Source organism: Phodopus roborovskii, unplaced genomic scaffold (genome assembly GCF_943737965.1).
Source record: "Phodopus roborovskii unplaced genomic scaffold, PHOROB, whole genome shotgun sequence".
NCBI lineage: Eukaryota > Metazoa > Chordata > Mammalia > Rodentia > Cricetidae > Phodopus > Phodopus roborovskii.
In genome coordinates, this window is record NW_026125281.1 from 35,812,457 (window position 1) to 35,838,378 (window position 25,922).

Genomic DNA, 25,922 nt, shown 5'->3' on the forward strand with positions numbered 1-25,922 from the left:
TCCTAATTGAGGTAACCCAGACCACAAAGACAATTATAGTATAGTATGTACTCATAAATGGATACCAAACCTAACACAAAAGATACCCAGCCTATAATCCATAACTTCAGAGAAACTTGAACCTTCTTCCAGAAACAGATGGAAGCAGATGCAGAAATCCACAATTAACCTGTGGGCCAAGATCCTGGAGTACAATTGAAGTGAGGGAGGAGAGATAATATAAACAAAGGAGTCAAGATCATGATGGGGAAACCCAGAGAATCAGCTGACCCGAGCTACTGAGAGATCACTGACTCAGGTCTGACAAAGGGGAACCTGCATAAGACCGAACTAGACCCCCTCAATATAGGTGACAATGGTGTGACTGGGACAATATGTGAGTTCACTGGCAGTGTCCAAGCTCTAACACTCATGCACAGACTGACTCAGTGGAGCCCATTCTGTATGGAGAGACACCTTGCTCAGCCTAGACGGGGCGTCGGGGTGCAGAGGTGCCTTGGTCCTGCCTCAACAACTTGATGGGACAGAAAGGGGAGGCCTTGCCCGCTCTGTGTAGCAGATGGGAGGAGGGGGAGCCGAGGAGGGAGGGGGAACTGGGGTTAGAATGTAAAAAATAAGTTCATAATGATAAAAAACCCAAAGTGAGTAGTGACTGAGGAAGATACCCGAGGTTTAACTCCAGGCTCCACATACGTGTGCACATGTGTGTACATGAACCAGGACACTCACATATACCTGAGCGCACTACACACACACACACACACACACACATGCATGCATACACACGCATGCACGCACACACATGCACACACGCATGCACGTGCGCGCGCACGCACACACGCACACGCACGCACGCACATGCACGCACGCACACACATGCATGCACGCACACACACGCACACATACATGCACACACTCACACACACGCATGCACACACACGCATGCACGCGCGCACACACATGCATGCACGCACACACATGCACACACACGCATGCACGCACACACACACACGCGCACACATGCACGCACACACACGCACACACACATGCACGCACGCACACACACGCACACACACGCACACGCATGCACACACACACACACACACACACAGTCAGTAAGCAAATGGATCAGAAGTGGAGGAGAACCTGTATCCTGGAAGGGGCGAGTGCACGGGCCGTGCGATTTCCAAACACTTGACTCTTCTCCCTTTGGCTGTGGGTGGTGTTTATATCTTTTGACTTGGCAATTAGCCGAACCTCATCCCCACTTCGGCAAAGTAATAGCTAATCGTGCTGGGTCTACAGAGGTCACTGATTATGTGAAAACACGTTAGAAATGGGAACAAGCATTTGACGGCCAGTCAAGGACCAACTATGCAGGGTTCTCTGCCAACTGCGACTGAAACATTTTCCCTCTCGCTTCCAGACTTGCAACCTTATTTCTTGAACGCGGGCCCAACCGGATAGGCGGCATCTACAAGAAGGCGGTTTACAGACACTTCACAGATGGCAGCTACTCCACGGAGATCCCCAAGCCCCCCTGGCTCGGGTTCCTGGGCCCCATCCTGAGGGCAGAAGTGGGCGACGTGATCGTTATCCACCTGAAGAACTTCGCTTCCAGACCTTTCTCGTTGCACCCGCATGGCGTCTTCTACAACAAGGATTCCGAAGGTGACGCTCCCGGTTCCTACTTCACCAGGGCGATAAGTGACAGACACCACACAGTGCAAAAAGCACTGATTCTGAAGCCCACCGTCTCCCTCTGCTCTCCCTACCCCGGCCTGTCGTTTCTTTCCACTCTTTTCCTCCCCTTTATCCCTTTTCCCGCTTCCTTTTTTAAGGGAGTCTCGCGTAGCTGAGGCTGGCCCTCCAGACTCCACTCCACGCTGGCGGAAGGCAGCCTCTCCTGTCTGTAGTGGCAGTGCGGGCTGTGCGGTGGCTGTCTGGGAGCTTTCCCTGGGGTTCCCTCTGTGGGGCATCCCTGTCCTCCTTCTTGGCCCTCAAGAGTTCCCTCATTCCTCATCAGTTTACAAAATGAAGCACTGTGGTGCTGGATTTTCGGAATAGGAAGATTTTCCAGCTGTCAGAAGGGCATGTGTTTGTAACTGCTAGTTTGTCCTCACGGTAACAGATGCGTACGATGAACCAACTCCTAAAGAGAAAGGATGCCTTTGGCTTCCACTTGAGCAGGTTCAGTCATGACCGACTGCTGGGTCCTCGCCCTGGGATGCTGTGCATCCCAACATGGAACCGGGGCCTGGCAAAGGCACTTCTTCATGGGCGAGAGGGGAAAAGAACTGAGTCGGCTGTCCCCTCCCCGTCCACTGTGACCTCAAGACCTTCCATTAGGCTCTACCTCAGCTCTGCCAAAGGGACATGCCCTTCCCTCAGGAGAACAAGCCTTTGACATTACCGACATTTCAGGCCCACCATGCAATGGTGGCACCCACTTCAGGTACCTCACTTAACCCAGTTAAGGCAACCTCTCCTAGGCATGCTCACAGGCGAGTGTCCCTACAGCCTATCAAGTCCACATGAGTGCTGGCCTTGCCACAGTGTAGCTCAGTTGACGAGCACTTGTCTAGCATGCACGAAGCGCCTTTGTTTCCTAGCACCTCATGGAGGTGGAGTACGCCTGTAATCCTAGCACCGTGGAGGTACAGATAGGAGGACCGGGGATGGAGGCTAGCCTGGGCTACATGTGCAGTGTGTGTATGTGTGTGTGTGTGCGCGCACATGTGTAGTAAAAATATATTTATATCACAAACCCTTCAGACCATCTGCGAAGGTCATAAGCCTCCAACTCAGAAAAATAGATTTGCTCAAAGTCAGTTGGAGGTATTACTAGAACCACTGAAGTCCTCCGTAGGTCCCTGCACAGGAAGCCATCTCTGGGCCCTGTCTTATATGTGCCTCCTATATTGGGGCCCATTGGCTCATTACATAGCACTTACCAAGCTGTTACAATAAAAGAGACCTTTTGTTTTCTCTTGCTCTTTGTACCTGTCTCAACCTTAGAAGGTAGGTTTCCCTGGGTGGGGGGAGGGCAGAGACCAACCTGGGTTGTTCTGGGCACTGTCCCTAGATCCTGACCCGGGGCTTGGTAAGTATTCTCTTATACAGCAAGTACCTCCCCCCACACAGGTCGGTATTATCATTTTATAAATAAGAAATCAAGGTCCATGCGGAAGTGCGTGGGCCACGTCCTTACAGCTGGTGACGGTCGAGTTGTGTTTGATGACGTTGCCTGTCACCTGTCCCCCCAATTGCTGCACACGAGTCCCTTGCCTTGTCCTCCCTGTGTACAGATGTAGCACACACACCTTGGCCCTTAACCCCGCTGGGGCTCTTGTTAAAACTCAGTGTAATAACCAGGCCAGGCCCTCCCTCCATGTGATTATGGGCCATTGGTGAACGCTCTATTTTCTTTTTAGAAAGTGTTGCTTGGTAGCTCAGGTCAGCCTTGAACTTGGGATCCTCCTGCCTCATGAGTGTGGGGTTATAGGCATGCCACAGTTTTCACAGATGTCTGCTCCCTCCCTCCCCTCCCTCCCTCCCTTCCTCTTTTTGGATGGCCTCTCCGTAGTGTATAGAAACAGAGTTGATTTTGTGGACTGGGCATGTGTCTTCCTGCCCGGGTAAACTTGTTCATTAGTAGGTTCCCTGAACTTGAAAACACAGCATCGTCATGACTAAAGATGAGTAGCCCTTTTCTTGCCAACCTTTAGAGCTTTAATTTTCTTTTCCTTATTAAACTGGCAAAGCTTCAGGGTAATATTAATAATAGTAGTGGCAAGAGTGGGCATTCTTGTCTTGTTTCGGTTTTTGAAAGAAAGAAATTGGTTTTCCTTTTCCCTGACCTTGATGTTAGCTGTGGAGTTTTCTTAGTTGCCTTTTATTGAGTTAACGAATAATTCCTAGGTGGCTGAGAGTTTTTCAAAAGAGTCCCGGGTGTCATTGGATTAATTTCTGTTTCTATTGAGGTGACTGTGATACTTGCCCTTGAATCTATTTATGTTTTATTAACTGATTTGTAACTTTGATGTCATGAAGACAACTCTTATTTGGCCATGAAATAGTAAATGTCTTAAGCATCTAAATATTAGTCTGCTAAAACTTTGCTAACATTTTTATGTCTACATTGTTGTGAGTAGTTTTCCCCACCAGCCTGGTCCCACCGCAGCACCAGCCCCAATTAACACACCGAGACTCTGTATTATATATAATGCTGTTGGCCATTACTAGTGTTTCTTATAGGTTAGCTCTGTTTTAATTATTAACCCATTTCTATTAATCTAAGTATTTCCACGTGGTCTCATCTTACCAGAGAGAGGGGCTGGCGCTCTAATCTCTCCGTCCTCCATCTTGACTCCTCCCTACTCCTTCCTCTCTCCTGCTTGTCTCCCAGTCCCGCCTATCTTGCTTTCCTATTGGCCAACAGTGCTTTATTCATTAACCAGTATGAGAAACATATTTACAGAATGACATCTCCCATCATTACATGAATATAGAATATTTTGTCTTATTGTGACATCACCATGGACTTTGATTGTACAGCTTCCAAGAGGCAGCTTTCAAAATTGTTACACTGGCCACTCTGCTCTGACAATCCCCCCCACACACACACACACATTTATTCTTTTGCTGAGTGCCTGTCTGTGAACTGTGCTTAAATCTGTCTAAAAACAATTTTTTAATAAACTGCAAAATACACTTTACTAAAAACAGCCCCTGCCCTCCCCCAGCGCTGTGCTCCTCCCCTCCTCCCGCGCTGTGCTCCTCCCCCTCCCCCCTCCTCCCGCGCTGTGCTCCTCCCCTCCTCCCTCGCTGTGCTCCTCCCCTCCTCCCGCGCTGTGCTCCTCCCCCTCCTCCCGCGCTGTGCTCCTCCCCTCCTCCCTCGCTGTGCTCCTCCCCTCCTCCCTCGCTGTGCTCCTCCCTCTCCCCCTCCTCCCTCGCTGTGCTCCTCCCCCTCCCCCCTCCTCCCGCGCTGTGCTCCTCCCCTCCTCCCTCGCTGTGCTCCTCCCCTCCTCCCGCGCTGTGCTCCTCCCCCCTCCTCCTCCCTCGCTGTGCTCCTCCCCCCTCCTCCCTCGCTGTGCTCCCTCCCCCTCCTCCCTCGCTGTGCTCCTCCCCCTCCCTCCTCCCACGCGGTGCTCCTCCCCCTCCTCCTCCCTCGCTGTGCTCCTCCCCCCTCCTCCTCCCTCGCTGTGCTCCTCCCCCTCCTCCTCCCTCGCTGTGCTCCTCCCCCTCCCTCCCTCGCTGTGCTCCTCCCCCTCCCTCCTCCCGCGCTGTGCTCCTCCCCTCCTCCCTCGCTGTGCTCCTCCCCCCTCCTCCCTCGCTGTGCTCCCTCCCCCCTCCTCCCGCGCTGTGCTCCCTCCCCCTCCTCCCTCGCTGTGCTCCTCCCCCTCCCTCCTCCCTCGCTGTGCTCCTCCTCCTCCCTCGCTGTGCTCCTCCCCTCCTCCCTCGCTGTGCTCCCCCTCCTCCTCCCTCGCTGTGCTCCTCCCCTCCTCCCGCGCTGTGCTCCTCCCCTCTTCCCGTGCTGTGCTCCTCCCCTCCTCCCTCGCTGTGCTCCTCCCCCCTCCTCCCGCGCTGTGCTCCTCCCCCTCCTCCCGCGCTGTGCTCCTCCCCTCCTCCCTCGCTGTGCTCCTCCCCTCCTCCCTCGCTGTGCTCCTCCCCTCCTCCCGTGCTGTGCTCCTCCCCTCCTCCCTAGGCGCCCGCCCTTTGGTCAGTTTTCTTCGCGGTCTAAGGAAAGGCTCTGGAGTCCTAGGCCTGGGAGTAAACGGGAACCAGACACTGCTGGCTGGGTAGCGCTGCCTACGACGAGGACGTGCACAGCAGCACCTGCCAAGCCTTGTGCAGGGGCAGAGTAGGGAAAGAGCTGGGAAGCTGATCTGGGCTTGGGACCAGCATCGTGCCTTACACTCACACTTTATTTGGGGTCCCGAACGGTAAGTCTTCCTCCTGTAAGCAGGCACCAGCGTTTCTGTGACGCTCCGGCCCCTCATTTCAGTGACAGACACCAGAAATTCCCTGTCAGGACAGCGCAAACGGGGAATCAAACACCTGGGATTCATATCCATGGGTGAGAGCAGGGATCCCAGTCGAAAGTTCCAGACAAGTGCCACACCTGTCAGTTCTCATCGATCCGCGCCCGTGTCCGTCCGTCCGTAAATCCTATCTCACTCATGAGGCTTTGGGTGAAGATACCACTAGGCAATGTCATAAACTCATTCTTTACTCAAAAGACATGTATTGGGCAGCCCTCGGGGCAGGCACCGGTTTAGATCCCGTGGCTACACCAGCGGGTGAGAATGAACCCTGGTCTGTGGCTCTTATAGCGTAGCATGGGAGCTGTGAATAAATGAAGTGGTTACACGCATTCTGTATGTCCCATTTATACATACGTGTTGACACTTGAGCAATGGTTTGACTAAACAATAGGCAGTGTTTCTTTTGATGATTACCACATGCCAGGCACGGTGTTAGGCTCTTTACATGTTTTGTCAACAAGCCTCCGTACCTTTATGTGGTAGGTATTTAATTTTCATCATTACAGTCTGAAATTCTTTTTTAAAAGGAGACATCCGTGTCACCTAGCTAAAACGTGGCATACAGGGGTTGTTCCTCGGCTGTCTAATGGCAGTGGCTCTAGAGAACTGATCTAGTTCAAGAGTTCGGGGCTGCTTGAGCCTGCCAGGCCTGATTGTGGAGATGCACATCCGTCTGACCGTCATGTCTGCCATGAGAAAGGCCGAGGGACGACTGAGCGGGGGACAGACAGACAGGAGATGCAGGAGGAAGGCCAGCTGGGAAGTGACCGCTGAAGCACACGTGACCGAGGGTGGCAGGCTGAATGAGCGCCGTGACGGGGGTGGGGTGGGGGTGGGTGGGCGCGGTGCAGGACAGAAGTGCACGGCCCCAGGAAGCAGGGCTCTGTGTGTTTCAGCGAAGACTGTGGCTTGGCTCCAGACCTGTGGCTTTGAGCTGCTGCCTTAGAGGAGGCTGGCTAGAGAGCAGGGTTTCCCAGCTCTCAGTCGGGGGTCGTTGAGCTCCCCTTGTTCTGGTCAGCTGTCTCTGGGTTTCTGTAGCCTGGTCTTGACCCCTTTGCTCATCACTTCTCCTTCTTTGCAACTGGATTCCAGGAGTTCAGCTCAGTGTTTAGCGGTGGGTGTCTGCTTCAGCTTCCATCAGCTACTGAATGAGGGCTCTAGGATGGCAGATAAGGTAGTCATCAATCTCATTATCAGGGAAGGACATTTAAGGTAGCCTCTCCACTGTTGCTCAGATTGTTAGTTGACCCCCAAAGCTTCTCTGTTGGGGCATCTCTCTTCAGCCTATAGACCCAGAATGTCTGGCAGACTTTTTGAAGGACCATCCTGTCCCTTGGCAAGTTCAGCAGTCACTTTTCTTTGTAACCTGCTTGTCCAGTTTGGACAGTGTGCTAGATGTCAGCAGTCCATACAAGAACAGTTCCTTGCCCAATCGGCCAGGCTTACCACCATAACAAGTTTCTCCAATGCCCATCTTCCTGTCTGATGTAATTAGTGTTGCCAGGAGAAGTTGTGTCTCGTAGTCATGAAAAACCCTAATAAACAATTTTAAATGCCACATTCTGTAGATCTTTGAAAGGTTTTGAAGAATAACTACCCATTTGAAATATATCTAGGAAGCCTGACTAATATAACTTAAGTTTCACTATTATAGGTGACTGTCTATAATCTGTATTTAATTATACATTACAGTTTAAAGAGTTGTATAAACACAATACCTAAACAAGAGTAGAAATACACATCCTACAAAATTGACCTTAAAGTTGCATCAATAAACCAAAATCCATAACAATGCAAAGTATTCATTTCTATATCATATTCCTTTTTTTCTTTAGAAAGAGATGGACTGTGATCATTCACCATTTACAACCAATTCTGTTTAAATGAAAACAAACATTTATCAACAATGTTTGGGAATTTTGTCATAGCTCTCTCCAAACTGCTCCCTGCTCTTTGGGGGTTCGGTCAATGCTCAGGGACCCAGAACCATGGCCAAACCCTGGCTGTAGTGGTCTGCGAGGTGCACGATCTCAGCTGTTTTGGAAGTTGGATCATCTGGGCCACTGCTTCAGGCAGTCTGGCTTGATCAAACCATATTAGTCTGGAAGGAATCCACAGCTTTTCATTTTCTGTGGAAACAAAAGCAGAACCTCTTTTCCAGAGTAACATTTCCTTAAATTTAAAATTTGAGGTCAAGGCATTTTCAAAATATATGGGTTGGATTAGTTCAGCAGCATTGATAATCAAATGTCTTTTTTAGCAGCGGTTGCTCCTTCCCCAACAGTCAAACAGCTTAAAGACAGCACAATGACACACAGTATCCAGGCTCTCTGTGTATTTTCCATCTTTATGTGGCTTTTTATTACTATATTTATTTTCTTTTTTTCTTGTTTGTTTGTTTTCTGAGACAGGGTTTCTCTGTGTATCTTGGCTGTCCTGGAACTCACTCTGTAGACCAGGCTGTCCTTGAACTCACAGAGATCCACCTGCCTCAGCCTACGCAGCGCTGGGATTAAAGGCGTGCGCCACCACTGCCCAGCTACTGTATTTCTTTTTTAAGGACTTTCTCTGCCCTTATTCTTTTCTCTCCCGTCTATGTATATTTTTAAACACACTGTAACTGTTTAGAGGTCTTGTCTATTTTTTTTCATCTGGATCTGTCTTTACTGTACATCTCTATCTTTTTCTGACCACATGAGTCTTTAATCTGCTCAGCAGCATGGCTAGGGTTAAAATGCCGGTGGGCTCTGCCCATTTCTTCTCTTCCTGAGAGTGGAGGTACTGGTAGAAGCCATGTTCATTGCTACAACTGTGGAGTCTCTAGGTCCATGCTACCACCAGGAAGCATGCCACCGGTTGCTCAGAAACACCATTTCGGCGTCCAGGCCCTCTTTAAAGAGCCCTGCAGTTTTTGCCGCTAACACTGAGTCAGGAAGCTGACACCAAGAAGTCATGCTTGCCTCTGTCCTTTTGTTCAGAATCTTTTTAAGCCGGGCGTTGGTGGTGCACGCCTTTAATCCCAGCACTTGGGAGGCAGAGGCAGGCAGATCTCTGTGAGTTTGAGTTCAGCCTGGTCTACAGTGCTAGTTCCAGGACAGGCTCCAAAGCTAAAAAAAAAAAAAATCTTTTAAAAGATTTTGTCAGGTTTTATGTAGAGATTCTTGCCAAACATTTGGATGCCACAAGTAGACAGAAGTTTCTGCCCTGAAGCCATTCAGTCTCAAATAAACACACAGAGGCTTATATCAGTTATGAACTGTTTGGCAGATGGCTCCTGCTCCTTATTGGCTATCTCTCTCTTAATTATTAACCCATTTCTATTAATCTGTGTATCTCCATGTGGTCTTGGCTTACCAGTGATGCCCTAGTCTCTTGGCTCCTCAGCAGCTACATGGCATTTCTCTGACTCCACCTACTGCCTTTCTCCATCCCTGTTAGGATTTCCTGCCGGGCTTAACCCTGCCTGTCCATTGACTAAAACAGTTTTATTCATCAACCAGTAAGAGAAATGTTCATAGCATACAGTAAGAGAAGTGTTCATAGCATAGCATCAACCAGTAAGAGAAATGTTCATAGCATACAGAAGGACGTCCCCCATCAATCCTAACCCCCATCTCATCCCTAATGATACCCACATGGGGGATGAATCTGTAATAAGTCCCCAAGTTGTGCTCATTATTGCCTCCACTGCTTGTGTGTCTTTGGACTGGTACAGCAGGACCATCGGCGTCTTTGTTAGAAAGACTGTGCTTCTGGGAGAAGCAATCTGCACGCGTGTCCTGTCTGAGTTCCCCTGTCTTTGTGTGGGTAGAGCTCCGCATTAGAGCTTTGCTGGTGGAAGCCAGGGCATTAACAACTCAGACGCCTCTGCCTCAAGGTCCACAGCAAACGCGCTCAAAGTCACTCACATTTGATTAGAAAGTTCTGCCCCCTCCACTATAGGATGAGATCTCTGGGTTTTAATGGCATCTTTCCTTTTATTTTGGGTGAAAGGAGCTTTATACCCAGATGGGACATCTGGGAAGAACAAGGATGATGATATGGTCCCCCCTGGCCAAAACTACACCTATGTCTGGCCCGTGAGAGAAGAGTATGCACCCGCCCCAGCAGACGCCAACTGCCTGACCTGGGTGTACCACTCACACATTGATGCCCCTAAGGATATCTGCTCTGGGCTAATTGGGCCCCTGCTGGTGTGTAAGCAAGGTAGGCAGCCTCCTCACCTCCAAAAGCTTTTTTCAGGGAATGGGGTTTGGTGTGGAAAATGAGCATAAGGTTCAGCCATTGCTTCTTCACCTTCTTTGCTTGGAGTCTTCCACTAACCTTTCTCTAGGCAACGCAGAAGTTCATGCTGACATAGCAGGGCAAACAGTTCTTTACAAATCATGGCAGAGTTCAGAAACCCATGTTTAGTAAAAACAGAAATCTACAAAACTACGCGTAGGAGAGTGAACAACGTCGTCAGCGGCCAGCGGTGCCTCCCGTTTCCCCTCTTGGTCCCACATGTGCCTCTGCTGAATATGGTTGACTTTTGCCTTGTGACTTTTCTACGGTTCTGTTATTTCCATCAGAACTGGCTTCTGCTGGCGTGTTGTAGGATGTAGGTTATTCTGACTTATCCCTGTCAAATGCACCGAACGCCGCTTGGCGGGAGAGATGCCTCTCCAGGATTTAGTTGACCTTTAACTGCCTTTTCTTCACTCTTGGTGTTCCTGAAAGGTGTATTGAACAGATACTCAGGGATGAGGACCGATGTGGACCGAGAGTTCGTTATCATGTTCACTCTCGTGGATGAGAACCAGAGCTGGTACTTGGATGAAAACATCCGGCATTTCTGCACTGCCCCGAACTCTGTTGACAAGAGTGATGCTGTCTTCCAGAGGAGCAATAAGATGCATGGTGAGTATGTGCCGTGACCTCAGAGGCACACGAGGGTCCTCTGCAGGATGATCGCTCAGGGAAGCAAGGCACGTGGGAACCCAGGACCTGGTTCTGCGAGGTGTGTAGATTCGGAAGGCGGTGATTTGGAAGTGACATAAGACACAGTATGTCTTGAATCCCAACAGTCGGAGACAGGACAGGGCCATGTGCTACACTGACTGGGACAGACAAGACAGCGGTACAGAAAACAGAAGGGAGACATAATGAGGAAGTGTCCCAGCCTGCGGGGTCAGTCGATGGGGACCCGGGGGGAGAGGAGAATGAGGGGACAAGAGACACGAGAGATGGAGACAGACAGAATGCTGATCAAGTCTCGTTTAATGAATGTAACCACGGGGTTTGAGTAGTGGAGGACTGGGCCAGAGGGAGGACGTGAGGGAGGCAGAACGTCCTTCCAAGCAGGATGCAGGGGTCTGCTGTAAGATAAGTGGCTATACGGTAAGACTGCAGCTGGGACTCTTTCAGGATCAGGCTGCATCATGCTTAACAGGAGAACAGTCATAGGGAATGGAAAATTATCAGCATGTTAGTATCTAAGAGAGTAGTAGGAAGGATGCCTGTTAAGATGCTAACTTTGCTCTGGGTTCCCCGCAAGGAAGGAACTGGGCATTGAGGTAAGCCCAGAGAATGTGAGGTAAGCCCTACACTGCCAGAAGGGAGAATAAAATCTCACCACATAACAATTCTGCTTACCCAGCAACCATCTTCCAAGCCTTTGCCAAACTCTCAGAACCAAGCTGTGCGTGGAGTTTAAATGCATACTTGTGAATGTGTTGTTTCCTGGACATTCTTTAAATTATCAAGATTTAGTGAGCACTCGCTATACACAAGAGCTTGTGTTCACTCGCTTATAGAAATCACGAAAGGAAGAGAAGGAGCTGCAGCATGTGATGCGGGCAGAGTCTAAGGTGAGGACCACCAGCAACAGACAGGCCAGGGGCTAATCTGTGCCACAGAACTGCCCGAGAGAGCCTGAGCGAGGTGCCCACAGTCTGTGCATTTCCATCTGGCTGCCTCTGCTGGGATCACTCAGCCAGGCAGGACCACCTGTCAGTACACACATCCTCTTTGTATAACATGCCCTCCATTTCCTCTCCGGTGACATCTCATCAGTCTACTATGTAGCGGTGCTTGGAAAATGTTTTAGGAGGGAAGAAAAGGTCAGGAAGCAAAGAAAATGAGGAAGAGGGATGTGGACAGGACCTGAGTGGAAATCATTGGTTGGAACAGTTTTATCTCTATTCTTCAGAACTTGGAGATGAGACCCCAAACACTGCAGAAAACCAAAAAGTACAAGGCTTAGCCACCCACGCAAAACTCCCCTGCCATCCAGGAGTTATTATTTTGCAGTGAAATGCTCCCCCAAAGATATGAATTGTGTAAACAAAACTTACTTTTGTAATAAAAAGCAGTCTGTGTGTGTGCAGAACTAGGAGTTTGCACGCAGTTAATCCTAGAAAAGGAGATATACCAATTATATATGAAATAACTTGAAAAGAAACTGATCTATAAAAGTTGTTAAATAAATTCAAGGTTTATTAATCAATTAATTTAAATCCACTAGGATAAGTTAGAATAGATGGTGCTGTCTGAACCATTATCATGTTAGGAACAATATCTTTATTTTTTAATGTGTATGTATTTTGCCTGCATGTGTCTGTCTGTGGCTGGTGCTGAGGAAGCCAGAGGAGGTATTGGATTCCCTGGAACTAACGTGAGGCACAGTTGTGTTTATGTGTTGTGAATCACATCAGGTTTTCTGTAAGACCAGCAAGAGCTCCTGAATGCTGAGCCATTTCTCCAGCCCCCAAATAATAACTTTAATTTGTTCTTTGATATTTTCATACATATATACAATGAATCTTGATCATATCTACCCTATTCCCTGCTCCAAGAACCGCCATCATATCTCTGTTCCAACCTCATATCTTCATTTTAAATTTAGTTATTAATTTTAACCTACTGAGTTCAATTAATACTGCCCATATGCTCCTGAGCTTGCCCTGGCCACCCATGGGCCATGGACAGCATGCCAATGACCATACTCTCAAAGAAAAATGACTTTTCCTCCCCCAGCATCCATCACCTGCCAGTCACCCCTTAGACACTCCTGAATCCCTACCCTTACCTGTGCTGGAATTGTTAACTGCCTTGATCTTGTACAGGTAACCACAGATGCTGTGAGTTCATGAGTGTGACAGCCATGCCACATCAAGGAGCCAGCACTTTCCAGCACCTCCATCCATCCTGTCACTCCCCTTTGTCACAGTGTCCTGAGACTTTCCAGGGAGGGTTGGTAAAGGCGTCCCTGGTAGGGCTGAGCACTCAGCACTGTGAGTAGTGGGACTTTTTCCAGACTGGAGACTGCCACAGGGAAACGGGTAGCAACGGCCCGCACTGATGGTCCAGCCTTGCTGCCGAGTGTTCACCCAGGCTCCTGTCCTGCTCGGATCTGCAGAGGAGTGTCTTCCACTGGTGTGTTTGTGTTTGCAGCCCTCAATGGATTCCTTTTCGGAAACTTCCCCGAGCCCGAGATGTGTGTTGGTGAATCTGTGTCCTGGCACCTGTTTGGGATGGGGAATGAGATAGACATCCATTCCATCTATTTTTATGGTAACACCTTCATCACCAGAGGGCACCGGGCGGATGTTGTCAACCTGTTCCCAGCCACCTTCCTCACAATGGAGATGATAGTGGAGAACCCAGGAAAGTGGATGATAACCTGCCAAGTCAGCGACCATCTGCAAGGTAAGACGGACCGAGACTGTGTGGAGAGGAGGAGTGGGTGCTCCTACCGCGTCACTGTGTGGAGAGGATGGTGTGGGTGCTCCTACCCAGAAAAAATAATGTCTGGTGAAATGTGGATGCTACTGCCACGCACAGATGCTCATAGTTAGAGTCGGGACATTCAGGTGGTGTAGATAACACTTTCTTGTCCATTGTCCTTCTGCGGCTGGTGTCAGTCAGCTGGGTTATTCCAGCTAAACTCAGCCCAGGTGACATGTTCTGGACATTAGTATGGAAAGGCCAGATGGGCAATACCGGTTCTATTCTTTTAACAGTTTACTTTAGATTTATTTATTTTATTTTCATGCATATGAGTGTTTGCCTGCGTGCATGTCTATACACCATGTGAGTATCTGGTGCTCATAGATGTCAGAAGGAATGGGAGTTAAGGATGGCTATGAACTACCATGTTGGTGCTGGGAATTGAACCTGGGTCCTCTGCAAGAGCAGTTACTGTGCTCAACTGCTGAGCCATCTCTTCAATCCCCAGGTTCCTATTGCTTATGTTGCCAGCACTCTTAAATTTGGGAAGAAACTTTCTCACGTACGAATTCCAAATTTAGATTTAAACCAAGACAACAACAGCCATTTGAAGCTAATATGGCAGCTCGGTCTAGCTAGTACTTGTAGCCATTAATGGGTATTTATACATTGACCAGCATAAAATATTTCTTGAATTGCCCATACCCTCAGAAAAAATTATCATAAGACTATAAATTTATACAATTATGTTAAAAAGGTTTATTCATATTCATGTGTATGAGCTTTGCATGTATGTATGGGAGCCATGTGCATGCAGTGCTCATGGCGGCCAGAAGAGGGAGCTGGACCCCAGCAACTGGACTCATAGACGGTTGTGAGCCACCAGATGGGTGCTGGGAACAAAATCCGGGTGTGCTGCAAGCGCCCCGCGTGCTTGTAACCGTGAATGTCTCTGTGATTGGATTTTTAAAACAAACGATCCCATCTAGCGCTCTCTCTCTATGAAATAAAGCCGGTATATCTCCACTTCGCTGCTGCTCACTTTCCTACCCATTGGTGTTGTGCAGCCATGTTTCCATAGGAGTGAGCAGACAGTGACTTAATGTTTTAGGCTTCAGACACACACTGCCTAATTCCCTCCCCATCAGACACTGTCACTCTTCACCCACAGCATGTGAGCCTGTGGCAGTCCTGCCAAGGAACTGCGGTGCTGCATAATTACAGTCAAGACAGAGCCTTCCCTGTGTTTGCGGCAGGCGTTATTTCTTTTCTGGACGACCCACTGGCCCCTGCCCATTTTCTATCGGGGATTTACTTGTTTTTCTTCACGTTTAAAATGATGAACTTTTATGTGTTGCATTTAAAATACCCCGCACATCTATCCTTTCTTGTTAGCTCTGTGTGTCGTCCAATTTTCTGAATAAAAATTTAAATACCAATGAAGTCGGGCGTTTGACCCACGCCTCGGCCTGTGTGTTTTCTCCATGCAGCTGGTATGCTGGGGCAGTACAGCGTGGGTAACTGCAGAGGCAGTGCCCCTCACCCGAAGATGCGGGGCCAACAGAGGCACTACTTCATAGCAGCCGAGAAAGTCCTCTGGGACTACGGCCCCCAAGGCTACGACAGGTTCACAGGACTTCCCCTGAATGCATCTGGCAGGTGAGAATTCTGCTGGCGCTGCTAACTCCTCTCCAGAGAGCAGCAGGCTCTTCCCTGGGATCTCACTGAGTGCAATGGCAGACATCATGATGCCACAGCTCGTAGACTCTTTACCTTTTTAACTAACTTACTTTTATTCAATGCTTTCATTTACTTTACTTACCAATCACAGTTTCCCCTCCCCCCAGTCCTCCTGCCCCTCCCCCACCTATCTGCCCCCCCCACTCCTCCTTTGACTCAGTTCATAAAACAGCAGGCTGCTGAGAAATAGGAAAGTGATTATTTGTGATGATTGGTTAGATCAAAACGCTAGAAACATTCATTCATTCACTCATTCAGTTACTCATTTATTCACTTACTGATTCATTTATCCTCTCATAATTCACTCATTCATTTACTCACAGATTTATTCACTTGTCTATTCATCATCCACACATTCACTCCCTCACTCACGCCCTCCCTTCCTCCCCCTTCCCTCCCTCCCCTTCCCTCCCCCTTCCTTCCCTCCCTCCCTCTCCCTCCCTCCCTCTCCCTCCCCCTCTCTCTCTCCTCCCCTCTCCCTCCTTTCTTCCCTCCCTCCCTCTCTCAGGGCCATTTGAAGCACTGCACTACAGAACAGAAGGCCTTTGCCATGCGGAGCAGTTAGGTATCAGAGGGGGCATAAGATGGCGATGGATGGAGATAAGCTGATGAGGTCTAATGAGATTCTTGTGCAAACGACACAGCCTCTCTGCCCTCTCCTCCCTGTCTAGTCAATGCCCCTTTCCTTTGAAACCCAAGACTACTCTGTCTCTTAAGTGAAACCTCCCCTGCCCTCCTCTTTAGTCACTGGGCTTCCAGAGAACATAGTAGTTTTCTTTCTTTCTTTTGATAATTTTTATTTAAATTTGAAACAAGCTTGTTTTACATGTCAATCCCAGTTCCCTCCCCTGTTCCCCCCCCCCACCAATCCCCATCCCATCCCCTTTCTGCTCCCCAGGGAGGGTGAGGCCTTCCATGGGAGTCTTCAAAGTCTGTCATATCATTTGGAGCAGGGCCCAGGCCCTCCCCCATGTGTCTAGGCTGAGAGAGTATCCCTCTGTGTGGAATGGGCTCCCAAAGTCCATTCATACACTAGGGATAAATACTGATCCACTACCAGAGGCCCCATAGACTGCCCAGTCCTCCTAACTAACACCACATTCAGGGAGTCTGGGTCAGTCCTATGCTGGTTTCCCAGCTATCAGACTGGGGTCCATGATCTCCCCCTTGTTAAGGTCAGCTGTCTCTGCGGGTTTCTCCAGCCTGGTCTTGACCCCTTTGCTCATCACTCCTCCCTCTCTGCAACTGGATTCCAGGAGTTCGGCTCAGAGTTTAGCTGTGGGTGTCTGCTTCTGCTTCCATCAGCTACTGGATGAGGGCTCTAGGATGGCATATAAGGTAGTCATCAATCTCATTATTGGGGAAGGGCGTTTAAGGTAGCCTCTCCACTACTGCTTAGATTGTTAGCTGGGATCATCCTTGTAGGTCTCTGGACATTTCCCTAGTGCCAGATTTCTCTTTAAACCTATAATGGCTCCCTCTATTGTGGTGTCTCTTTTCTTGTTTTCTCTGTTCTTTCCCTGACTCGATCTTCCTGCTCCCTCATGCCCTCCTCTCCCCTCCTCTTCCTCCTAACCTACCCCCTCTCCCTTACCCCCTGCTCACAATTTGCTTAGGAGGTCATGTCCCCTTCCCCTTCTCCAAGGGACCATGTATGTCCTAACTTTTCTGGCAGCATGGACTGTAGGCTGGTGATCCTTTGCTCTATGTCTAAAATCCATATATAAGTGAGTACATGCTTATCTGTTCTTGATTTAAGTATGGTAAGTGAAATCTGCCAGAAAATTGTCCATTTCCAGTAAATTTTTGAATTTCGCGGAGTACAGGTTTTCAAAGTGTGGCCTGAAGATTCTCTGGATTTCCTCAGTGTACCTTTTCATTTCTTATTTTTTTAATTTGCAAGGACACAGTATTTTTCAAGTTGATATAAAATACTTTTATGTGTATAGGTATTTTGCCTGTATGCATGTCTGTGTGTCATGTGCAAGCCCGATGCCTGTAGAGGCCAGAAGAGGGTGTCACATCCCCTGGAGCAGGTGCAAAATGCGGTTCCATGATGAACGCATCTGGGAGATGAAGCCGAATGAGCTCTCAGATTCCCACAGATTCCCACATCTCTCCACAGCGACTCTTCAGCGTACTTCACACAAGCGGAAAACAGAATAGGAGGGAGATACTGGAAGGCTCGGTACATGGAATATGTTGACGCCACTTTCAGCAGAAGGAAGGTGCCCTCCGACACTGAAGCCCATCTTGGAATCCTTGGTACGGGCAGGACATGGCCCTGAGGGTTTGGAGGGGGTGTGTCACCGGGGAGCAGACATCCCGCGGAAGCATGACTCTTCCGCTGGGGTTTACTTCTGCCATCGATTTTCATCGTCTTCTCTGGCTCCTCAGGTCCAGTCATCAAGGCAGAGGTGGGTGATACCTTACTTGTGACCTTTGCCAACAAAGCTGACAAGGTCTACAGCATTTTACCTCATGGTGTGTTCTATGACAAGGCATCCGATGCAGCTCCAAATATAGACGGTAAGTCTCAACCCAGCTTATCGAGGAAAGGGTGAGTGAGGAAAGGATTAAGAGCGAGACAGGGTACAGGGATAACGGCTTAGCAGGTGACGTGCTTCCTGTGCAAGCATGAAGGCCTGAGTTTGGATCCTGAGTAGCCATGCAGATGTTGGGAGCAATATGGAGCATATCCATAACTCCAGCTTTGGTGTGTGTGTGTTGTATGTGTGTGTATGTGTGAGTGTGTGTGTGTGTGTGTGTGTGTGTGTGTGTGTGTGTGAGTGTGTGTGTGTGTGTGGTGTATGCAGGTCCCCAATGAGACCAGAAGAGTTGGAGTTGGAGTTACAGGCTGTTGTGGGCCACCTGATATTGGGTTCTGGGAACTGGTCTCAGGCCTGCAAGAACAGTATGTGCTCTTAACTGCTGAGCCTTCACTCCAGGGCCCAAAGATAGGATTCTTGCTTAATTTCTCAGGGTGTCTTCTGTAGGACCGTGTATGATATATTGCATATAGAAGATATTGGTGGTGTCTTACAGACTTGTGTTTAATTGTGTGAATGGAACACTACTATTCATTTAAAACTGGCTGGCTAAGCATAGTATGAGAACAAAGTAGGATACAATCTGCACGGAAAGAAGCACTTCAATTTCAGCTTCTGTCTCATAAAACGGCATCTGAGGTCCAGGGGTCCTCAGTGTAGAGTTTGTAAGAACAAAACCAACGTTTTGTAAAACATCCCATCCGGGAGAGCCATCCAGGACTGGAGACAAAGCCTGGCAAGCTTAATATTCTTGCCTATGTAAAACTGTTTCATTTGCATCCGCAGGATTTCTGAAACCAGGGGCTCACGTCAAGCCAGGCGAAACCTTCACCTACAGGTGGACCGTGCCCGAGAGCGTCAGCCCGACGGACGAAGATCCCCCCTGCCTGACCTATCTTTACTTCTCAGCAGTGCAGCCAATTAAGGACACTAGTGCTGGGCTCGTAGGGCCTTTGTTGGTCTGTAAAAAGGGCTCCCTCAATCCTGATGGGACACAGGTAGGCTCAGTGTCACTACACTCTTCCTAGGGCTGTTGGTGCAAAGGGCTGGCAGTGTGACTGGGATTAAGCAGCAATGGCCATTAGCAAAGCAGGGTCTCTTCTGAAACTGACCTATAAGAGTGTGTGATCGGGGTCCTTCTTGCTGAGTGAGGTCTCTCAGACTTGGGTACACCCATGAGCACTGTTGGTATTTTTTTTTATCCAAACAGTCCAATCAGAATCCCCAGGCGATTCTATCTGTGTCAAAGCTAAGGGTTGCCATAGTTACTGGAGATTATGGTGGCTGAAAGGAAGAGAAGGCACATAGACAGCTGCTTGTGTGTCCCAACTCTGAGGGTTGGGTGGTGGCATGGATGGACAAGGCAAAGCCTAGGATTTCCAGCTGCATGTATACAAATTAAACTCATTCATGGAAAGTGGAAGATCTGCTCACCCAATCACGTGTTTCACTAATTACCTCCCAACCAGAAACACAGGGCAATCCATCTAAATGCTGACTCTTAATAGCATCTGGCATTGTATAGACCTCTTGCACGGGCACAAGGATTGTCTGTCTAGACTTCAAGGACAGAAAACATCTTGATCTATCTTGGATTGTCAATTATCTCTGTGAGGAAGCAGCTTTAGAAAACTCTGTGATACAGCAAGCATGTGCCCTGTGTCTCAACAGCAACAGAAGGCGGTGGTGTTTGGTGGTTTGCATTTCAAAGGTGAAGAAACTGAGGTTCAGGGAGACCGTGTGACACTCAAGTCTGGTAGATCTGAAGTCATAGCAGTGCAGGACGGGACTGGGGGTCATCTAATCCTTCCTCTCCCAGGACACTAACCTGCTTTTTGCTGTGAATAAGTCCTGAGCCAAAGAGATTAAGGGCCAAGAACTACTACAAAGGAGTTCTGATTTGCTTTTCTGTTGCATCTGCTCAATGAAAACTTGGAGAATTTCTTAGAGTTTGCAGAAAATGCTGCTAGGCCAAATAGTATTCATAGTAAGACTACTAACTCAGGATCGATGAAAACAGAGAACAAGAAAAACAACAACAGTAAAATACCTGATATTTGGTTGATAAACAAAACAATTTGACCAAAGATAAAGTCATTTGTAGTGTAAATAGGCCTTAGAAAATATGTCAGTTTCTCTGTAGACTAAAACCTGGTCAGATTCTTCTAGACAGGTAGAGAGGGGGAGGGGCTTAGAGAGGACTGTTTTCTTTCCAGTCAGTTTCCAGTCACTGTCTCTCCCGGGTGGGGTGAAGGGGTGTCATCGAGCATGGTCGGATGACGTAAGGCTGATTTCTGACCATTATTGCCCCCGACATAACCATTCAATGAAATTCCCAGATTCAGCATTCTGTCCCATCCCGTCCGTCTTCCCGGTCTCCTTCCCTTCCCCCTCCCCTCTCCTCCCTTCTCCCTACTCCTCTTCAATTTCCCTCTTTTCTCAACACATACAGTGATAGAAATATGTAGAGTACAGGAAGGGCAGGTGGGTAGGCAGGGGCCTGAGCTTACATACTGTCATCGAGAGAGAGGCGGTTGGACAGCATAGCTGACGGTCCCTGCGAGGGTGGCTTGGATAGCACACATGTTAGGCGTGAGGACAACAAGTGACCGATCCCACTCAGCGTCCTCACTTAGGTTGATGACCCACTTTGTGCGACTTTTAGGACTACTTCAAGCTCTACGTTTATGTCTTTGTTTCTCCATTCCTTCTAGAAAGGAATAGACAAGGAATTTTACCTACTGTTCACGGTCTTTGATGAGAACCTCAGCCGGTATCTTGATGAAAACATCCAGAAGTTTGCTTTGTACCCCTTCAGTGTTGACAAAGAAGACAAGGAGTTCATTAAGTCCAACCAGATGCACGGTATGAAAGGCTGAGCACCCTGGGAGACGTGCTGGAGCCTGCCTGACCGCCTAACTTTGGTGCCTTTGGTATTGCTTGTGGTCAGGACATAACTCATTTCATGCCTTCACGTTCATGAGCTCCCAGAGATTCTGTGAGTCTGACACTGGCAAGACCTTGTGTCATCCTTAGACAAAGCAATGCAGAGTTTGAAGTAGGGAAGGACACAGGAGATCCGAAGTGTAGAGAATGACCGACGATACTCACTCTCCCACATCTTGACTGATAGAAGGAGATAACGGAGAATTATCATAGTGAATACATCTAATCAATTAGAATGAGTGACCACTGCAAGGATTAATTCCGCAAACACTAGGGGTTTCCACCTCATCTTAATTTGGGATAATGACTTAATTCTTTCTCAGTTTCTCCTTATATCATAATGGCAAGCCACCCAGTGATTGTCTGTGGCCAACCAAGGATTCTATTGGTCTCAGCCATGTTGCCTAATGCAGCCAAGCAGAGCCAGATACCGCAACCACAAGCTCCGGACTCGCTAGCATACTGTATTGTTTCAGTGTGTGGGAGGCTGTGAGGCTCCAAGCATAACACTTTTTACTACCGTTTAAAGCAATATAGATGAATACATAGGTCAGCTCTTAAATCCCTCCCTACCTCAGGAAGTTCCCAAAGCCCAAGGTTAACAATAACCACGGCGATCAAGCCACAAACTCCCATGCCCCTCAATGCTAAGGTCCCACAGAAGCCCCTCTTGGACCTGTGGAATTCAGGGAGCAATGACCTTCAGTGTCAGCCTCCAGGAGAGTTTTGCTGTAACTGAGCATGGATTTGTTTCTGATGTTTGTTTGTTTGTGAGACAGGGGCTCTTGTCTCCCAGACCAATCTCGAACTTTGCCTCCACACCCAGGTGCTGGGATTGCAGGCATGCATCGTTATATTTTTCAGTTGACAATAAAAGAGAGAAACTAAGCTGTGAGTGAGGACATGGTCATGCTGTAGAGGGAAAGCCAGACTTCAAAGGACGTCCTTGGAGATGCTCTGGATAGAAAATATAATACCACTGCTGGGCCACATCAAATTCAGCCCCAGCTTATTTTGACCATGTGACACTCCTGTTCACACATCATCCAAGAGCACATTTCAGGGAGGGCAATGTTTCTAGGTTCAGACTTCATATTAATTATAACCTGGGTTCTAGTTCCAAGCTTGTTTGCATGGCAAGGAAAGGAGCAATCCAGAAAACCAAGGATAAGGGGCTTCATATGGTACCCTGCCATGAGCTGTGTTTATCTTATAAGCTGTATTTAAATGGTATTTGCTGGATGAATGAATGAGTGAATGAGTGAACAAACGAATGAATGAAAGGTCTAGAAATAGAAGTATTAAATACATGTTTAGAGTCAGAAAAGATTCTCTTCCAACTCAGCCAAACGCTAAATTACTTAACACCCCCACACGATGGTAATACTCTTTCAAATTCTGTAGACAAGAGATTTATATGGTTTACTAATAAAAATATTATCAAAGTTTCTTTTAAAATATGTTCTTTTTAGAAGACCCAGGGCTTTTTACTAGCAATTGTAAATTTAAGTGCACTCGGTAAGCTCCATGGGTTTGACCAACAGACACAGAAATAAGAAGAAATTTTATTCACAAGGAAATTTTTATGAGAAGACCATCCCTGTTAGGCCTCTCGGCTATCAGGGTGGGAGAGTAATGTTCTACATGGGCTTACCTAGCTTACTTACTCAAGTTCTACCCTGTCATAAATATAGTGCTTCCTGATAGCCCCAATCTGCCTCCACTGATCAGATCTGCAACTACAATGCCAGTTTACTGAAGTATTTCTGGATTACTCATAATCTACGAGCTCTGTAAATGAACATCTGATAACCTCTTCTGGAAGCACATGCAAAGCCATTGGCAAATGAGTCTGTCTGAATTAAATTAACTGGATCCAATAAGTTCATAATGGAGAAAGTCACTTGACAAACGATAACAGGATTAAAAACCTCAAAGAAAATCAAGAATTTTCTAGAGGAATATGGGAACGTGGGGAAGCCAATTGATATTTCTTGAAAATTATTTTTATTATTTTATTATGTGAATGGGTGTTTAGCCTTCATGTTTGCCTCTGCACCGTGTGGCCTATGGAAGGCAGTAGAGGAACTCGGATTCTCTGGGACTAGAATTATAGATGTTTGTATCACCACATGGGTGCTGGGAATTGAACCTGGGGCTTCTGGAAGAGCAGCCAGTGCTCTTAGCCACTAAGCCATCTCTCCAGTCCCTTCAAATGACACTCTTATAAGGATGATGCTCTTCTGACATGCAGAAGTAAGATGTTAACTGGCAGGTGTTTTGATGTGCTATCAGACAAGTTTTGTCATTTGAAAAACTGCAAAAACAACCTGGTTTATTCCTCAGCGAGTCTTGGCATTACTGTCTTAGAATATGCTCTGCTAAATTGTATAATTTTAGCGCATTTTTAGATTTATTGTTAATTCTAGACACCATGTGTCTTGTCCTCTAGTAGTGCTCATTCTGTAGTAATAAGTTCCTTACGTATGGTGCACTGGCTTGAGGGCCTTCCACACCACACTGATAAGCACTCCCTGAGATGGTGTTGTCATGACGACCATGGAGTTACAACAGCACCTCACTCACTGTCTTCTTCCTCCCACTTAGCTGTCAATGGCTACATGTATGGCAGCCAGCCAGGCCTAAGCATGTGCAAGAAGGACAGGGTTTCCTGGCACTTGATTGGAATGGGCACGGACACAGACATGCATGGAGTTTATTTTCAAGGCAACACCATCCACCTACGAGGGACTCACCGTGACTCCCTGGCTCTGTTCCCCCACATGGCCACAACGGCGTTCATGCAGCCAGACCATGCAGGTAACCCTGGCCAGGGCCATCTCAGGTGATCAAGTCCAACCTGCCCTCCTCATACAGTTCTCCTCCAGGAAAAGCTGGTAGACCTTGGCGCTTGAAAGACTCCAGAAGCAGGTACAGTTTTGCAAACATCCCAGGTGAACCACAGTCACGTGAACCTAGGGCCATCCACATAAGCCCAGGTGAATTCATGTGACCCTCAAGTTAACACAGATGAACCCTGCATGAATACATGCAACCCTCAGATTAACCCACATGAACCCTAGGGGAATTCATGTGAACTCTATTTGAATTCTAGGTTGACCCACACAGACCTTAGGGGAATTCAGGTGAACCAAGATGAACCCTAGTTAATCCGAGGTGAATCCTATGTGAATAAATAGGCGTGAAGAAAAGCCTATAGAAAACAGACACTTCTTGCGATCATTGAGCACAAATGTAACTGAAGGTATTTTTGAAGCATCCATCTGGCATAGGAAGCCTACCGGGTGCTTCAGGCTATGGAGCTGTGATGTGGTTTTTACTGTAGCCTGCTCTCCTTCTGCTGGGGATGGACAATGGTTCGGGATGAGTTATTTGATATCTCCTTTATTTCCATTCTCTTGAGCGCCCTTGCTTTACCCAGAAGGCAAGTTGTGCTGGGTTTAGAGTCTTGGAACCTCTTCCCTCAGAGATTCCATCTAAAGAGACCTTTTATACATTTATACAAAAGACACAGAGAAACACATAGAGCATGTGCTGCTCACCGGAGAGATTCACCCCTATGGTGGGCATTCGACATGCTTTCCTCTCAACTTCACCGGGCTAAGCAAGAGTCCGTAGCAATGCACCCGTGATGGACACCCGTGATGGACACCTCATGTCATCCTGAACTTTCTACTTCCTGGCTTCACTCTGGAATCACAGCAGAGATGGCTGTGTGATCACTAACTAGCTTGGCCCAAGAGCTTCCTGCAAATAGAAGCTCTGTGTTCTTCGTCTTGGAATGCTCCTACAGAATTCCACCTGTCTGCACTAATATACTCGATTGATTATGAATAACCCGAACCAAGGGCTGCCTTGAGTGGGTTTTCAAACATACTCCAAAAAGGAGCAGGGCCTGAGAATAACCAAACGGTTCTAATCCATAGAAACAGGTACTCAGAGACAGAGCTGATTGGCACACATAGCAATGTTTCGTATGCCGGTGCTTTGATCATTATTCATATGTCCCATGGGCTTGTAAGGATCTTCAACCTAGTGATCTTTTTTTTCTGGCTTGGTTGGTGGTGAGCACATCTCTGTGCCTGGAAATAGTCTGGTTTCTTTAGTAATGGCTGTGGCTTAGCTGTGAGTTGCAGAGAGTATTGAAAAAGAAGGTAGAGTGTGTGTGTGTGGGGGGTGGGGCTCGGTCACTAAAGTACTTGATGCTCAAGCATTCACACCTGAGTTCAGTCCTCAAAATCCGTAGAAAAATATTTGTATGCACAATGTGTACCTTGTTTCATAATGCTTTATCCAAGCATTATTTTTATTTTTTATTTATTTCCTTCTTTCTCAGTTTTAATTTTTCCTAAAGACTTTTTTTGCATATATATAATATGGTTTCCAGTTCTGTGTTTTTGTGGATTTCTATGTCTATGAATATGTGAGTCTCTGCATCTATTCATATTTCTTATGCTTTTTTGGCTCTTTTTCTTCTGTTAGTTTGTTTCTTTCATTCTATTCTGGTTGCTTTGATATTATTTTATCTTATTTTTTAGATGCCTGCTTGTATTCTATTGATGGAAAGAAAGGGTATGGGTGTGGGTGTGTAGGGAATTGGAGGAGAGTAAATCATCATCAGAATTTATTATATGAAAAAAATCCATTTTCAATTGGAAAATAAAATATTACATTGCTGCTTTAATAGGGAATAATCTGTAGATACAGACGCATGCTTGTAATCCTAGTGCTGAAGCTGTATAACAGGGACATTTCTGAGACCCATTGGCCAGCCAGACTAGCCTAGCTGTTGGGTCTCAGGACGATGAAATGCTGTTTCAAAAAATGAGGTAGATGGCTCCTGAGGAAAGACAGTCCAGGTTATCCTTTGGCCTCTGTCTTAGGGTTTCTATTGTTGTGAAGAGACACC

The 25,922-nt window shown here is 47.6% G+C and overlaps 1 protein-coding gene across 1 annotated transcript in view; it reads left to right on the forward strand.

Moving 5' to 3' along the window:
* The window catches only part of Hephl1 (hephaestin like 1), a 65,038-nt gene that overhangs the window by 18,084 nt on the left and 21,032 nt on the right, over positions 1 to 25,922 (forward strand). Inside the window, exons 2-11 of the mRNA XM_051199534.1 lie at positions 1,427 to 1,671; positions 10,041 to 10,253; positions 10,767 to 10,946; positions 13,482 to 13,736; positions 15,248 to 15,416; positions 17,623 to 17,762; positions 17,895 to 18,026; positions 18,833 to 19,044; positions 20,761 to 20,911; positions 23,600 to 23,812. Of these exons, the coding sequence (XP_051055491.1) occupies positions 1,427 to 1,671; positions 10,041 to 10,253; positions 10,767 to 10,946; positions 13,482 to 13,736; positions 15,248 to 15,416; positions 17,623 to 17,762; positions 17,895 to 18,026; positions 18,833 to 19,044; positions 20,761 to 20,911; positions 23,600 to 23,812 (1,910 nt within the window). The remainder of the gene's footprint in view (positions 1 to 1,426; positions 1,672 to 10,040; positions 10,254 to 10,766; positions 10,947 to 13,481; positions 13,737 to 15,247; positions 15,417 to 17,622; positions 17,763 to 17,894; positions 18,027 to 18,832; positions 19,045 to 20,760; positions 20,912 to 23,599; positions 23,813 to 25,922) is intronic.